The following is a 15309-nucleotide window of genomic DNA, read 5'->3' as shown; positions in this document are numbered from 1 at the left end:
GTGGGGTGCTAGGATCCCGCATGCTATGTGGTGAGGCCAAAAAAAAAAAAAAAAAAGAAATCTAACAACAAAAGAGGCTCAGCACAGCTGTGTGTTAACAGAAAGCAGCATATACCATTGTAAAAGAAATCTGACTAGCACCTACTTCATAGAGCACCTCTGTAACGTGTAAAGCAGTAGGATTATTCAGGGATACCTCTGTTGCTAGGGTTCATGACCTAGTGTTCATAGACTTCTAGTAGGTTTGTTTTATTTATTTACTAACTTTGCAGCAGGTTTTTATTTTTGCTTTATATCTATTACAGTGTTTGAAACCTAAAGAAACACATTTTCTCTTCAAATTTGGATGTATATATAAGTATCATTTGTCTGGACTCAGCACTCAGTGCCTTGGTTTCTTGGCCTATATCTGCTCTGAAATCATCAAGCTGTGTCTGTCTACCCAGGGGCCCCGAGAACAAGAAAAACAAGAGCCAGAAGTTTATAGTTCTTAAAAGCAAATAAATTTGGAAAGAAAAATGTGAGGAAAAAGGTTTGATTCACTTTCGTAGAGTCTGTAGCTAGGAATCCAAGCTGTTTTTGAGGGATATCTGGTCTGTCTTGGGTAGCTGGAACCTCATACATACCCCCTTTGCTTCTTTAGCGGTTCAATCAAAGACAGTTCCCACAAAAGCTGGCTAAAAGAGCCAATACCCAACTCCAGGGCCTGAGGGTTCTCGGCATGGCAGTTTTCTCTTCCCAAACACAGAGGCCAAACATCTGACCTACATAGGGGAGCAGGGCTAGAGTTCAGCAGAGGGGTTCAAGTGTGTGCTCATGTGGACATCGGCAGTCAGGCTGGCCCAGAGTAATGAGGTGGGCCCAGACGCACTGAAGACCTTTATGACATACTACACAATCCTTTCTCCCAGCGTTCTGGGCCCCAAATTTAATGGTGCCTATTCTTTTTTTTTTTTTTTTAATTTATTTTTGGCTGCTTTGGTTCTTCATTGCTGTGCGCAGTTGCGGTGAGTAGGGGCTACTCTTCGTTGCAAGTGCGCGGACTTCTCATTGCAGGAGCTTCTCGTTGTGGAACACGGGCTCTAGGCACGTGGGTTTCAGTAGTTGTGACATGTGGGCTCTGTGGCTTGTGGGCTCTAGAGTGCAGGCTTAGTAGTTGTGGTGCACAGGCTTAGTTGCTCCACAGCATGTGGGGTCTTCCCTGACCAGGGCTCGAACCCGTGTCCCCTGCATTGGCAGGCGGATTCCTAACCACTGCGTCACCAGGGAAGCCCAAATGGTGCCTATCCTAACTCACAGCCAGGTTTGATTCTGCACATAGCCCAGGCCTGATGCAAAATGCCCTCCCAGAGGAAAACTAACAGCTTTAATTTACAGACTTACTTGGTTTGTACTGACCTCAAAATTCTTCCCTCCCCATGGTCTTCACCTAGGTGTGGGGCTAGGGAACAGACAATGGGATGAACGAATCCTTTATGAAGGCCTTGGCCAAAGAGCAGCTATTGCCTACCACATGGATCCCCGTAGGGCCAAATTCTTGACTTGTTGGCTTAACAAAAAAAATACAAAAGTTAAGACAGGAAAAATACTGGACAAGATTGGTCTAAAATGTGCAGTCCTACAACAGCTGTGGAAAAAACCTACTCTGAGCAATTTCTCCATCTCACACGCACTTATTTCCAGGATAGTCCTACCTGGAAGATAGTGCTACTAGTTGTGAGCCTTTCCTGTGGTTCAGTGCGCTGAGGCTTGCACCCTTCACCAGCCTGCCAGGGAGGCAGACAGGCACATACATTCCTAGGCCCCCAGCCAGCCTCCTCTCCCTAAGTGTCCCTGCGGTGCCTGCAGGGAGCCGGAGGATCTGGCTCCTTGCCTTCAACTGAGAGCCCAGAATCTGAGCCCACAAGATGAATCTGCTGAGGAATATTCAGGATGCTGGACACCAAGCTGAGCGAGGAGAGCTTGGGCAGGAGAGATGTGGCCTGAACAGCCGAGCTGAGGCCTTCAAAGAAGGGCATGGGGGAGGAGGGGGGAAGTATTGCTAGGCATGCATCTCCTTCCCTTCTATTTTGCTAGAAACAGGTAACTTTAGAGTATAGGGGGAAGACAGGTAGACATGAGAAAATGGAAATCCAGTTCCTTCTGCTAGAGTTTTCATTTTAAACTGGTTTGGCTTGAGAGAAGTTGAAAGTTCGTGCCTGAGGGCCTTCTTTCTCTCTTCCTTGACTAAGTATGATAGCAGCTATAATCTGTGCAGTTCAGCTCTAAAAAATAGGGCTCTTGGAAAGAGGCTTCCAGGGAGAAGAGAACAGAAGGAGTAGTCTAAGGGTTCTAGGTAAGGGGGAACACAAAGGGTCCCTGAATGCTGAAGTCATCAACACCTGTTCCTTGGAAGGGTCACTTGCACCTACTGGCCCAAGTAACCAGGCTGGCCAGGTGAGGGTGGAACCTGTGTGGTTCTAACAGAAGGTTGCAGCCAATACCAAGGCCAGTCAGTTACTTGGGATAGCTTGGAACTGAAGGCAGGCTTCTAAGACCAGAGATCCTGTGAACATTAGAGAAGATGGTGTGGCGGTGAGATGCCCAGAAGGGCTGGCAGTAAAGAGTAGCTGTCACTGTTCAAAACAGTATTTGAAAACTTTAGCTAAGAAAAAGACTCCTTGTCCCTTTAACCCACACCTAAATATCTCAGACCCACCAGAGATCTTAAAATGGACATAGCCATGTGCCAAAATATTAAGATTCCAAACACATGTCTTCTCAGGCTATTCCCTACAGCAGGTTGGAGAGCCCTTCCATCCCTGTAATATCCATTCAGAAATCTGTCAGAAAGCCTCTGACTTCACCTAGGCCAGGGTCTGGAGTCCAGATGGGGGCTGCCCACGAAGAGTGGCTGTGAAGCCTGGGCTAAAAAATAATATTTTGCTTCCCAAGATGGCCAGAGGAGAGGAGGAGATGGAAAAGATGATGTTACTGCCTCTGTGGGCTGGGAGAACTTTACCTGTTGACTGAAAAGGGGGTCAGAGGAATATAATGGGAAAACATGGTCTGAGGAAGACACTAACAAAGGAAAGCTCCTTGAGGCCACATTTATCTGATGAGAAATTTGTCCTCACGTTGTGCCCTGGGAGACTTCAGCCTTTGGAGTCCTTGTAGAAAACAGGCTTCAAGCAGTAGCTGATGATCAAAAAGTCTTCTATTTGGTACCCGGCCCAGATCTGAAGCAAAAGTAGATTTGGGAGGAACAGTTGGGGAAGGCCGGATGGATATGTATGTCTCACAATAAGAATTTGGCCCCAATGTCAGGGACTTAACTGTTGCTAGAGATGTACAAAGTAGACCTCACTAAAATGCTCTGCCCTTTGGACCAGGACAAGGGCTGGGGGTGGCTTGCTTTTGAACTGTAGGAAAACAGTTTTGTAATGGAGTCGGCAGGCCAAGTGAAGAGGGTCCTGCGCCTTGCCTACCTGGGAGAGTGGGGTTGGTTGATACCATGCCCAGCCTGCAGAGCAGCATCTGACTCACTTAGGCGGTATAGCACTGGCGTCACTTTTCAGTGATAGCTACCAGCCCCAACCACCTTTCTCAGAAAATGCCTCTGGAGTGGGATCTCATCACTGGAAAGAGAGGGCAGATTCAAGACCAGTGGCCAAAAGCATCTGAACTTTTTTTCTGTAAACAGAGTGGCATGGCTTTCACCTGAGCCAGAGGGGGATGTGTAGGAATGGGAGCAAGAATGGCATTGTTTCTGGGGAAGGGAAAATGCAGCTTGGAGCAGGGCACCTCTGCCCGACCTCTGTGGGGAAGCAGGGACAGGGCAGATTGTGCCTGCAGCTCCACCACTGGCCTACACGCAGCCGACAGCTTCCTCCATCCCATCCCCAGCATCTGGGCTTCACTGTCACATGTAATCCACTGACGCATGTAGGCAAGCCACTGAGGCACTGCAGTAGCTCTACTCAAAGGGGAGAGAAGCCATTAGGATTATAATTGTCACAGGAAGGGCAAAACCCAAACCATGTACAGGTTATCACGTAAGCTATCACAGATGGCTGCCTCTCCTCTTACCACAGAAATTTAGCAGCCTCACGACTTTTGTGAGAGTGATTGATATCTTCCCTGATTGGGATCTTGGTACATAGTAGGTTTAGTAATTAACTTCAGGGTATCCATGCTTCCTTTGAAATTGTGTAGAATATTTTATGTGCATATGCTTTTTTGGTGGTAAGGATGAGGGGCCAGTGGCTTTCAGCTGATTTTCAGAGTCTAGAAGAGATTAAGAACCACTACTCTGAGTTAAGAAAAGTTTACAGAGACCAACAAATACAGTTTTTCTTCATTTTTTGTTTTATATCTGTATTTGAGTAACCATTCTGGTAAAATACTATAAATTATATATAAGATTCTCTGACTTTTGTTTAATAAATATCATTTTGCCTGTACTTAAATTGAGAACTTTTTTTTTTAAAGGTTCAGGAGCAAGTACATCCCAATCTCTCAGCTAATGAAGAGTCTCTCTATTATATTGAAGAGCTGATTTTTCAGCTGCTTAATAAATTATGCATGGCCCAACCAAGGACTGTTCAAGATGTGGAGGTAAAAATTATTTTGTTATTTCAAAAAGTCATTGAACCACTGTACAAATTAATTTTTATATCTAAATCTATATCATTCTAAATTATTATGGAAGGTAAACCATTGAAATCATAATGGGGGATATAGGTCAGTTCATTCTGAAAGGGAAGTTTTTCAGCAAAAAAAGTGCTAAAACAACTGGATAAATTTATGGTGGGAAAAACCCTTGAAACCTATCTCACACAAAAATTAGTTCAAGATATATCATAGTCTTAAACATAAATGCTGAAACTATAAAGTTTCTAGAAGAAAATGCGGGAGAATATCTTTATAAGCTGGTGTTAAACAAATGTTTTTTTGCAGAGGACTCAAAACACTGTAAATATCAAAGAATAAAATTGATGTGAAAATACAAAAGGTATAAGTCACAGACTAGGAGAAAATGTTTCAATATGTATTCCTTACAAAGGAATTGTAAGGTAAGGCTTGTATTTGTAAGGCTTGTATCCAGAGTATGTTAAAACAAACAAACAAACAAACAAAAACTCCTACAAGTCAGTAATAAAAAGATACCCTGCTCACCCAAGTGGGCAAAAATCTTGAACAGATACTTCATAAAAGAAGATATACTTATGGCCAATAAGCATATGAAAAGGTACTCAAGCTCATAATTCATCAGGGAAATAGAGATTAAAACTACGATGAGATACTATTTCACACCCACTAAAAGGGATAAAATTAAAGACTGATAACATGGAATATTGATGAGATGTAGAGCAACTAGAACTCTTATACATTGCTAGTGGGAGTATAAAACGGCAAAAGTATTTTGGAAAATTGTTTTGCAGTTTCTTATAGTTAAATATATATCTAGGCTATGACCCAGCAATTTTACCCCTGGGTATTTAACCCTAGAGAAATGGAAATATATCTTCACAAAGAGACTTATACATGAATATCCAAGCAGTTTTATTCATAATAGGCAAAAATTAGAAACAACTAAAGTTTCCATCTATAAAGAGAATGGGAAAACAAATTGTGATAGATTCATAAAATGGAATACTACTTAGTAGTATTGTAAAATGAAAGAATGCGCTATTGATATACGCAATAACATAGCTACAATCCACAGATATCATATAGAGCAAAATGAGACATACCCCAGAGAGTATGTATTATATGATTCCAGTTACATAAAAATCAGAAATAGCTAAAAGTAATGGTGATAGAAATCAGGATGGTGGCTGCCTATGAAGGGTGAGATTAAGATGATAGAAATTTTCTGTAATCTTGATTAGGGTGATGGTTACACAGATGTAAGCATTTTTCAAAATTCATTCAATGGTACACTTAAGATCTGTACATTTTACTGCCTATAAATATTACCTCAATAAAGGACTAGTATAGAATAAACATTTTACTCATTGATTAAAAATATATATATACATATATATACCTCTAAAAGATCGTGTGTAATTCAGTGCTGAAATATTTGTTTTGGCTCAGTTACATGGGAGTATTTCTAGATTTTTAGAAATATCCATCAGTATAGCTTTTAAAAGTTACTTTGGCATTATACTGTTTATATCACCTTTCTTTTGAAGATTGTTTCTATAACAAGGCAACAACTTCCAGTGTAGGGATAATCTTAATTTGGAGTAATAGATCTATTAAGATTTTCAGGGACTCTCGGAATTAAAGCATTTGTTTCCCTATTCTCTGCTGTAAGAATTGGACAGAAGTAAATATAATAAAAGTATACTTTTCAGAAGCTAAATATGTTAGAAGTTGAGAATATAATTTTAAAAATAGGAAATCCTGCTAAATTGGAGTTTCATTCAGTTATCATTACTTCTCATTATTCATGCCAATTACTGGTTACATTTAAGATTAGATGAACAAAATAGTAGCGTAAAAGGCTTGGATTGTTTTTGCCAAGAGATATATTTCTTTAAACCATTGTGAGCTCTGCCACACACTTGATCCTTTAAGAGGTACATGATATTTCTTCTTTTAAAATTCTTCTCTATAAAGCTCTGAGATGAGCAGGAGAGAGACTGCATAGTAATTATTAATAATGAGTTAACTTCTGCTAGGTAAACAGTTTTAACCCTAGAAACCTTGACCTTAAAATCACTGATAGAGTATTTTATGTTTGCTTTAATCTCCCCTAATATTATTACTTTTTCCTTTTTCCATTTTATCTTAATTATGCTTACACTTAAAGCTTTCTGTTTAAACTTCACCTTTTTCCTCACCCATGGGAATTATGTGGAAGAATCTTGATAGCATGTTGATCTTTTTTTTTCAAACAAAAAAATTTCATTTATTGCAGGAATCAGAATATGCTATGTTACTGTTAACTGCTGGTGTTATGGATGATGATAAAGTTTAATTTTGTATGAATTTTCTGTTTATGAGCACTTCTATTAACAGTAGTTCTGCTGTGATCTGAATAGGAACGAGTTCAAAAGACCTTTCCTCATCCAATTGATAAATGGGCTATTGCTGATGCACAGTCTGCCATAGAGAAACGAAAACGAAGAAATCCTCTCTTACTGCCTGTGGACAAAATCCATCCTTCATTGAAGGTAGGACAAACAAGCAAACAAACAAAAAACAGACACAAAAAAGCATTGGGGAGGTTATTTTTAACAAATAATACTTTATATAGTATTTGTGTATTTATATAGCGTGGTCTTATTGTGTATGTGCACTTGAGTGTGTGTACACTTATTTATACACATACATGCATATATATGTTTCTTAATATGTGTAAAAAACAAAAAGAAGTATGCTTTGATGAAATCATATTGCTTTTCAAATACTATTAAAGGTTAATGATAAGAAATAATGCATCTTTGTGGCCTATTCTAATGATTGCTACCCCTGATTGACTTCCAGCTTTTTGTTGATTAATAAAATATATAATGCAAAAGCTCCTGTGAGTTCAGAACTGTTTTTAAATCTGTATTTATCACAAATGTTTTTCTATACATTAGAAAAGTTGTCTAGGGAATATTATTTAGTCTATAAGAAAATAAGTGGTGTACATGGATTTGAATACTGTTTGGTAGCAATTTCAAGACTCCCCCTCCCCCCACCCAACACACACACATACACACATCCTCCCCTTAGTAGAAACCATTGTAATTTGGGGATATTAATTAAAGCAAGATCCTTGAAGATAGCAGATACTTGTCAGATGGGTTTCAGATAATGTATCAAGAGGTTTTCAGGGAAGTCCAGTCCAAGATTTCTGTCTTAGAATCAATCATCTCTTCTTGTTTGATACTAAAGGCAGATTTGTTAGATTATGTGTCTCTTAAAAAAAGAGAGAGAGAAAAAGAAACCCTGATACTGAGCCAACAGCTCATTTTATATCCTGTGGTACCTTTGAGTTTAGATATTTGGCTTATAGAAAGTTCTTTATAAGCAAGAATGTTAAATAAAATTTTTAAGTGCTTAACTGCTACTTGACAGTGCTGCCATTTTTTGGAATTAAATTGTTTATTTTTTCCACAGGAAGTTTTAGGGTACAAAGTGGACTACCATGTGTCCCTATATATTGTGGCTGTACTAGAGTATATCTCAGCTGATATTTTGAAATTGGCTGGTAATTATGTTTTTAATATCCGACATTATGAAATATCCCAACAGGACATTAAAGTGTCAATGTGTGCAGATAAGGTAAGTGTTAAAAGGTATTTAAACTTAACCTGAATGATAGAGACTATATGTCACTTATACCTCTGTGTTTTATATATATATATATATATATATATATTTTTTTTTTTTTTTTTTTTTTGCGGTATGCGGGCCTCTCACTGCTGTGGCCTCTCCCGTTGCGGAGCACAGGCTCTGGACGCGCAGGCTCAGCGGCCATGGCTCACGGGCCTAGCCGCTCTGCGGCATGTGGGATCTTCCTGGACCGGGGCACGAACCCATGTCCCCCGCATCGGCAGGCGGACTCTCAACCACTGCGCCACCAGGGAAGCCCTATACCTTTGTTTTTTAATACATGATTATATTAGTGATTTTTATAGTTACTGGTGTTGGAAGACAGAAAAATGGTGGCTTTACAGACTAACAATGATATTTTCAGGTTTTTTAGCATGTGGCAGGATGAGAATCTCTTTTTTTCCAGCAAGAATTTTTTACCTACAGGAAAAAACATCCAAAGCCTCAAACCAGTTTAAGAAAAGTAGTTTGAGTTTTGTATTTTAAGAAGGAGCATAAATACAGAATATTCAGATACGTTTAAGAAGTAATTTTGAAAAACATGCTTTGATTTCACAGCATGGGTCATTGGGGCACGGGTAGAGAGAAGACTTTGCCATGCCAGTTACTTCCTTTTGATAATTTTTTGTTACTTATCTTCTTTCTTCCTGGCTGTAAGCTACTGAGGAAAGAAATTGAGTCATTTCTTTATTTTCCTCTCTCCTCCTTTTCTTCCCTTCCCACTTTCCCTCCTTTTTTTCTTACTTTTTAAATCAACATTTTTGAGTACCTCTTATGTGTCAGTCACTGTCCTGAGCATTGAAAATACAACAGTGAACAAATCAGCAATCCCTGTGTTAGAAGGAGTTTATTTTAGTGGGAAATAAAAGTATTATAACCAAATAATGGCAGCACAATGTAATTAAAACTATTATACAAATAAATCAAAGGTGGTGGAGAAAGTGAGTAACTGTGGCATAGGGGGGACCAGGAACATTTCATAGAGAAGATACCTGAACTAGACCTCTAAGGGTGAATTACCCCAGGACCTGGCACATGCCAGTGGTTCTCCACTTTGCACATCAGAATTACCAGAAAGCTTGTAGAGAATACTGATGCCTGCATTCACCCCCAGAGCTGATTTACTTGGCCTGGGATGGGCTTCTAAGCCTCAGAATTTTCAAAATTTTTGAAACTATCACAGGTGATTCTGATGTGCAGTTATGATTGAGAGTGATTGTACTACGCCGTAGTCCCAAAAATGATTTTTCACTTAAATTTCATAGTAGAAATTCCTTGTTATTTCTATTTTGACTTCTGAAAAAATGAAAAAAGTGATTACATGGTTTTTTTAACTTTGTTTCTAGCTCAGACTTTTAGAAAAGTTGTATGTTCAATAAAAATACTCCCCTGTACCCTAAACCCCTTGAGAGTAGGTTGCCAACATAGTTTAGTGTGTCCTACAAACAAAAACATTTTCCTGCATAACCACGGTATGACAATCAAAATCCAGGAAATGAATGTGGATACATTATATTATGTAATCCTTAGACCCTGTTCAAGTTTTGCCACTTGTCCCGGTGATGTCCTTTAGAGCAAAATGATCCAGTTCAGAATCATGTGCTGTGTCTAGTAGTCACGCATCTTTTTTCTCCTTGTTCATTCTGGAACAGTTCTTCATTCTTCCTTAACTTTTATGACAGTGACGTTTTTAAGGATTATACCTGTTAATGTTTAAAATGCCCCTTCCTTTAGTTTTTTCTGATGTTTTCTCTTGATAAGATTTAGGTTATGGATCTGTGGCAGGAATATCATAGGAGTTCTTCTCATTGCATTTTCTTACACGACATACAATTTCACTGTATCCCATTACTAGTGATAGTCACTTTGATCACTTGATTAAGGGTTCATCCTCTAGGCTTCTCTACTTTAAAGGACTCCTTTCCCTTTTGTAATTAATAATTATTTTGTGGAATATTTTAAGGCTATGTAAATATCTTGTTCCTCATCACAAAAATAAATTTATTTATTTTGTTTATTTTAATATGGACTCATTGATTCTTATTCAGTGGAACATAACCTGTCACTTCATTATTTAATATTCAGATTGTGTCAGATTTGGCCAATGGGAACTCCTTCAATTTGGCTTCTCTGTCCCTATCATTCTTCGAACACGTTCTTTTGACACAAGATGCTCCAGGTTCAACTTGTTCTTTACCTGCTGCTCAAGCCTGGAATTAGTTGGTTTCTAAAAAATCCTGGTTCCTTTTAGTGAGAATGGTATTTAGAAACCAAGATCTTGGTGCTAGATGAGCTCATTGATATTGGAGTGTCACTGCTCTGGTCTCTTAGAGGGCAGAATTAGGGAGTGTGTGTGTGTGTGTTTTTGTGTGTATATACATATATACATACACATCTATATTTATTTCTCACCTATCTTTATATAAGTTCACAGATCTCTTCAATCCACATTCAACACCACTGGATTCATTTTAGCCTCCCCTTTTTACACTTGTAACTCCCTTATCTGATAGTGAGATAACCTGGCTCCTTTTTTTCTTAATATATTTATTTATTTGATCAATCCTTCTGTATGTGACCAGTCTCCCAGCAGGCCTCTCTCCCCCCGCTGGTGTAGGCACCCTATTTTGGCATAGAAACCCTTCTTCTCTGTATACATTCTCCATACTCCACTCAAGTTCTGACAATCCCATGTTGCACCACTGCTGCTGCTGGTCCACCTTCCCCTGCAAATACCCTTCTTATCCACTAGGGCTCCAGCACCGTGAATCAAGTTGCCCTATCATATGGATAGTCTCTTTACTCCGAATGATCTCTAACGTCTTGTGCCGGGTTGTGAGCCCCCGCCCCCCGCCCCCAGTAAACACCCTCCCTACTCCTCTCAGGAGCTAGCACGCTGAGGCGGGCCCCCTCAGCTTTTCCTCACACCCTCGTGTAGGGATTCCTACCTTATTTGCCCTATTCCTCCCCTCCCCCTGCCCTCAAACAGTGGCCTTGGACAGGATTATTGAGGGACTGTGGGAAGGAGAGACTTTATTCCATATCTGAGTCAGTTACCTTTTCCATGACTCTTTTTAAAGGCGAAAGTAGTTAAATTCTAAACAATTACACAGTCTCAGAATTACAAGAGACCAATCCACACAGGTTTATCACAGGATATTGAATATATCAATAGTTCCCTGTGCTATACAGTATGACCTTGTTGTTTATCCATACTATGTACAATAGTTTGCATCTGAATTTCCTATTAACTTTCATTCACTAATTCTAATCTCTCTTCTGGACTACATTAGATAAGACCAAACTGTTTTTCAGAATAAGTCATTCTGTTATTTAAAGCTTTTTTCCATGTACTAAATTTTTACCTTTTGAGACTTTGAAAACCAATCTTTTTGTGACATGATTTTCAGATCTCATTATTGCATTGCTCTTACACTGATTTCTAAAACTAAAGACAACAGTCTAGATTTGGTCTGACCAACACAGAGTACAATGAAAGGCTCACCTCCTTTATTCTATATGCTGTTCTTTTATAATTTCAGCATTAACTTTTTTGGGCACACATATCACTCTGTTTGCTTAATGAATTTGCAGATGTTTCAGCTCCCTGGGACTTTCCACATGAGATACTCTTATATCTTTGATTTCTTACAGCTTGTGCTGTTGATATTTTTTTCATCTAAATTTGAACTCAAGTTTTTCTCTGTAAAACTTCGTAATGTTACTGAGACTATGCTCTAGCATATCAAGATATTATAAAAATCGAATTTTGTCACTCATCATTGTAGATATCATACCAGCTTTTTGTAATATATGCCAGTCTGAGAAACTTAGTTTGTTTTAGTTGGAATTATTTGTTAAAAATATTGGAAAAGTTTAAGAGATGAGACTTCTCATATGTGTTATTAGAGGCATCCTTCCAGGTTAATAAATGACCACTTTTTTTCACTATGGCCTTTTCGTCAGCTACTGTTTTACCTCTTTGTCTAATTCAGGGGTCAGCAAACTTTACCTGTAAAGGACCAGATGGGTGGCTGAATATTTTAGGCTTTGTAGGCTATACGTCTTTCTTAGAACTACTCATCTTTGCCTTTGTAGCAGAAAGGAAGCCATAAACCAATGAGTGTGGGCTGTGCTCTAGTAAAACTGTATTTACATAAAGGGCAGTAGGCTCACTGTGGCCTATGGGCTGTAGTTTGCCCATCCTTTTCTTTTCTTTCTTTCTTTTTCTTTAACATTTATTTATTTATCTATTTGGCTGAGCCAGGTCTTACTTGCAGCACGCCGGGTCTTTGTTGCCGCCTGCGGGCTCTTAGTTGCGGCGTGCTGGATCTAGTTCCCTGACCAGGGATTGAACCCGGGCCCCCTGCATTGGGAGTGCAGAGTCTTAACCACTGGATCACCAGGGAAGTCCCCTGCCCATCTTTTTCTACTGTGATTCCAAGTTTGTCATGAGAGACTGTCCTAGGTTTAGCTAAGATACAGATGACTTTATTTGTGGGACTAGTCATGTGAATGGATTAATGAGATTAGTGTGACATGGTGTGATCTTAGTAAATCTAAACTGATTTCCTGTGATCACTATTTCAAGAGCTCACAAACCATCTGTTTAATAAACTATTCAAATAAATGCTTTCTAGGAATCTGTGTAATTTCCTAGACAAGGTCGTATAATTTGATAGAGAACTTGACAACCAACCTTTTTTCTACACTTAAAAATAAAAGCAGCATTTGACTATATGATGTATTCTGGCACATCAGAGATTGCTGAGAATAGTTAGATGGTCATAGGAAGGAATTTTAGAGCTCAACCCCTAATATACTTGTAACTATTAAGGAAAATAATATTCAGACTGGAAAAATAGAACATACATGCTTAAGACGAAAATTCATGTTTAAGAAAGGCAAGAGAGAGTAAGAGAGCACAGAGCTGCTCTGTAGAAGTTTATTTCTGTGAGCCCAGATGTTATAGAAGTTGAGTTCTTCTGTATTTTTTCTTTTGTTGTAATATTACTCCATCTGTTCCAAGAACCAGTTCTCCTTTATTATTCTTATTTGGGACATGACCAAAAAAATGCTTTTATTGTCCTAGCGTTTATTCTCATCTTTAACTCACTTGGGCTTTAGCCTTTCATTACAAGTCTAACAGTTTACAACATAAAATGCATATGTGTTCTTTTTTTAAAAAAAAATATATATATATATTTATTTATTTATGGCTGCGTTGGGTCTTCATTGCTGCATGTGGGCTTTCTCTAGTTGCGGCGAGCAGGGGCTACTCTTTGTTGTGGTGCACGGGCTTCTCATTGCGGTGGCTTTTCTTGTTGCACAGCGTGGGCTCTAGGCACGCAGCCTTCAGTAGTTGTGGCGTGCAGGCTCAGTAGCTGTGGCGCACTGGCTTAGTTGCTCCGCGGCACGTGGGGTCTTCCCAGACCAGAGCTCGAACCCGTGTCTCCTGCATTGGCAGACAGATTCTTAACCACTGCGCCACCAGGGAAGCCCTACATATATGCTCTTTAAGTAAGTATCTTTTGTGCATTTACTGTGTATCAAATGCTATGGATTTTAAGATGAAATCATGGCTCTTATCCTTAGAAATGTCAATATAAATTAGGTGCTTATATAGAAAAGAGAGAGAATTGCTAATGGAGGACTGAAGCCAATGGAAAAGATTTTGATAGAGTTCAGGGAGAGTTGGGAAAAGCTATACAAAGACAATTATATTTTAGCTAAGTGATGAAAATGGCTAGGGATTTATCAGATGAATAAATGTGAGGGTTGGAAGGAAAGAGAAGTAGGAGCAGACATTCTAGACAGGAGAATAGAAGGAACTGATGAGATTTAAGAGCTGTTTCTGAGTTGGAGTTAACAGGATTTGGGGACTGATTTGGTGTGGAAGTTGGAGACGTGTTAAGTCTAGGGTAGTGACAAGTTTTCTAGCTATGACAGCCAAGGAGATGATGCTGTGATTAGTGATTCTGATGTAGAGTGTACATGTATAGGTTTGTCAGACAGAGATATCTAGCAAGCTTCTGGTAACACTTGCCTAGGGTCCAAAGAGATGCTGAGATAAATGTTTAGGGAGTTATTATCTAGTAACTGAAAATCGTTTAAGAAGATGAGCTCACTCAGGAGGAAGTATAGTAGATGTTTCAGATTGGTGGCCTGATAGTGAATAAGGACTCCAGGTTTATTTCTTAAAATTTTGAATTATTTGCAGTCTGTTTATATTTACAAATATGAAAATTCTTCATAAAAATCTATATTCCAGACTCTTCTTGAGAAAAGAAAATGAAAAGCCCTGACAGAATAGTTGGCATTGAACAGTGCCTTTCTTCTTTAGGTGCATGCACCTTCTAGTTTGCCACATTCCCCATCACCTCTTCTTATGTATTAACATGATATTATCTACCTGACTCCTATAGCATTTACATTTGGGATTTTGGGTGTTGTATGACCAAAACAGTTCCAAAAATGGAACCCTGCAGTGGATGTTGGAAAAGGTGAGTAGTAGAGAAGGAGGCCTCACTGACAGAATGGTGTATGAGAAGCCAAGGGAAGAGAAAGTTTTAAGAAGTTCTGGTCAGCTGTGTTAATAACTAGAGAAAACAAAAAGATATTCAAAGGTCATTAGTGAGAGCAGTTTCAATAGAGTAGTGAGCTTGAGAAGTAAGAAATTAGAGCAAGTACAGACTACTTTAAAAGTATCTCTGGTGGGGAAGAGAAGACTGTTCTGTGTCATACCTTCTGTTCTTTTGCGTGTCTGCTTAAAATCAGATTTCATTAGCTAATTCTCTGTGCAGCCCCAATGGTTTCTTCAAAGGTCTAATGTGGCTGGGAATTAGAGGTAATGATGGCAGGAGGGTAAGTTTCGTGGAGGGGGGGCAATGAGGAGAAGATGGATTTTAAAGTATCACAGGAGCTGAGGCTAGGGAAGTGGGCTGGGATTAGATTGTGAATGGCCTTTATCTTCATGAAATTAGAATTGTGTGC

At 39.2% G+C, this 15309-nt stretch overlaps 1 protein-coding gene across 2 annotated transcripts in view; it reads left to right on the top strand.

The window, feature by feature from the left end:
- Positions 1-15309, top strand: part of SOS2 (SOS Ras/Rho guanine nucleotide exchange factor 2) — a 99577-nt gene that overhangs the window by 22554 nt on the left and 61714 nt on the right. For both annotated transcript variants that reach the window (XM_022570623.3, XM_089906097.1), the window contains exons 2-4: positions 4471-4596; positions 7035-7166; positions 8101-8265. In XM_022570623.3, the coding sequence (XP_022426331.1) occupies positions 4471-4596; positions 7035-7166; positions 8101-8265 (423 nt within the window). The remainder of the gene's footprint in view (positions 1-4470; positions 4597-7034; positions 7167-8100; positions 8266-15309) is intronic.

Source organism: Delphinapterus leucas, chromosome 2, assembly GCF_059928025.1.
Source record: "Delphinapterus leucas isolate spDelLeu-1000000601 "Yukka" chromosome 2, BTC_Dleu_Yukka2, whole genome shotgun sequence".
NCBI lineage: Eukaryota > Metazoa > Chordata > Mammalia > Artiodactyla > Monodontidae > Delphinapterus > Delphinapterus leucas.
The sequence above is the reverse complement of the archived record's forward strand: the minus strand, read 5'-3'. Positions and strand labels throughout refer to the sequence as shown.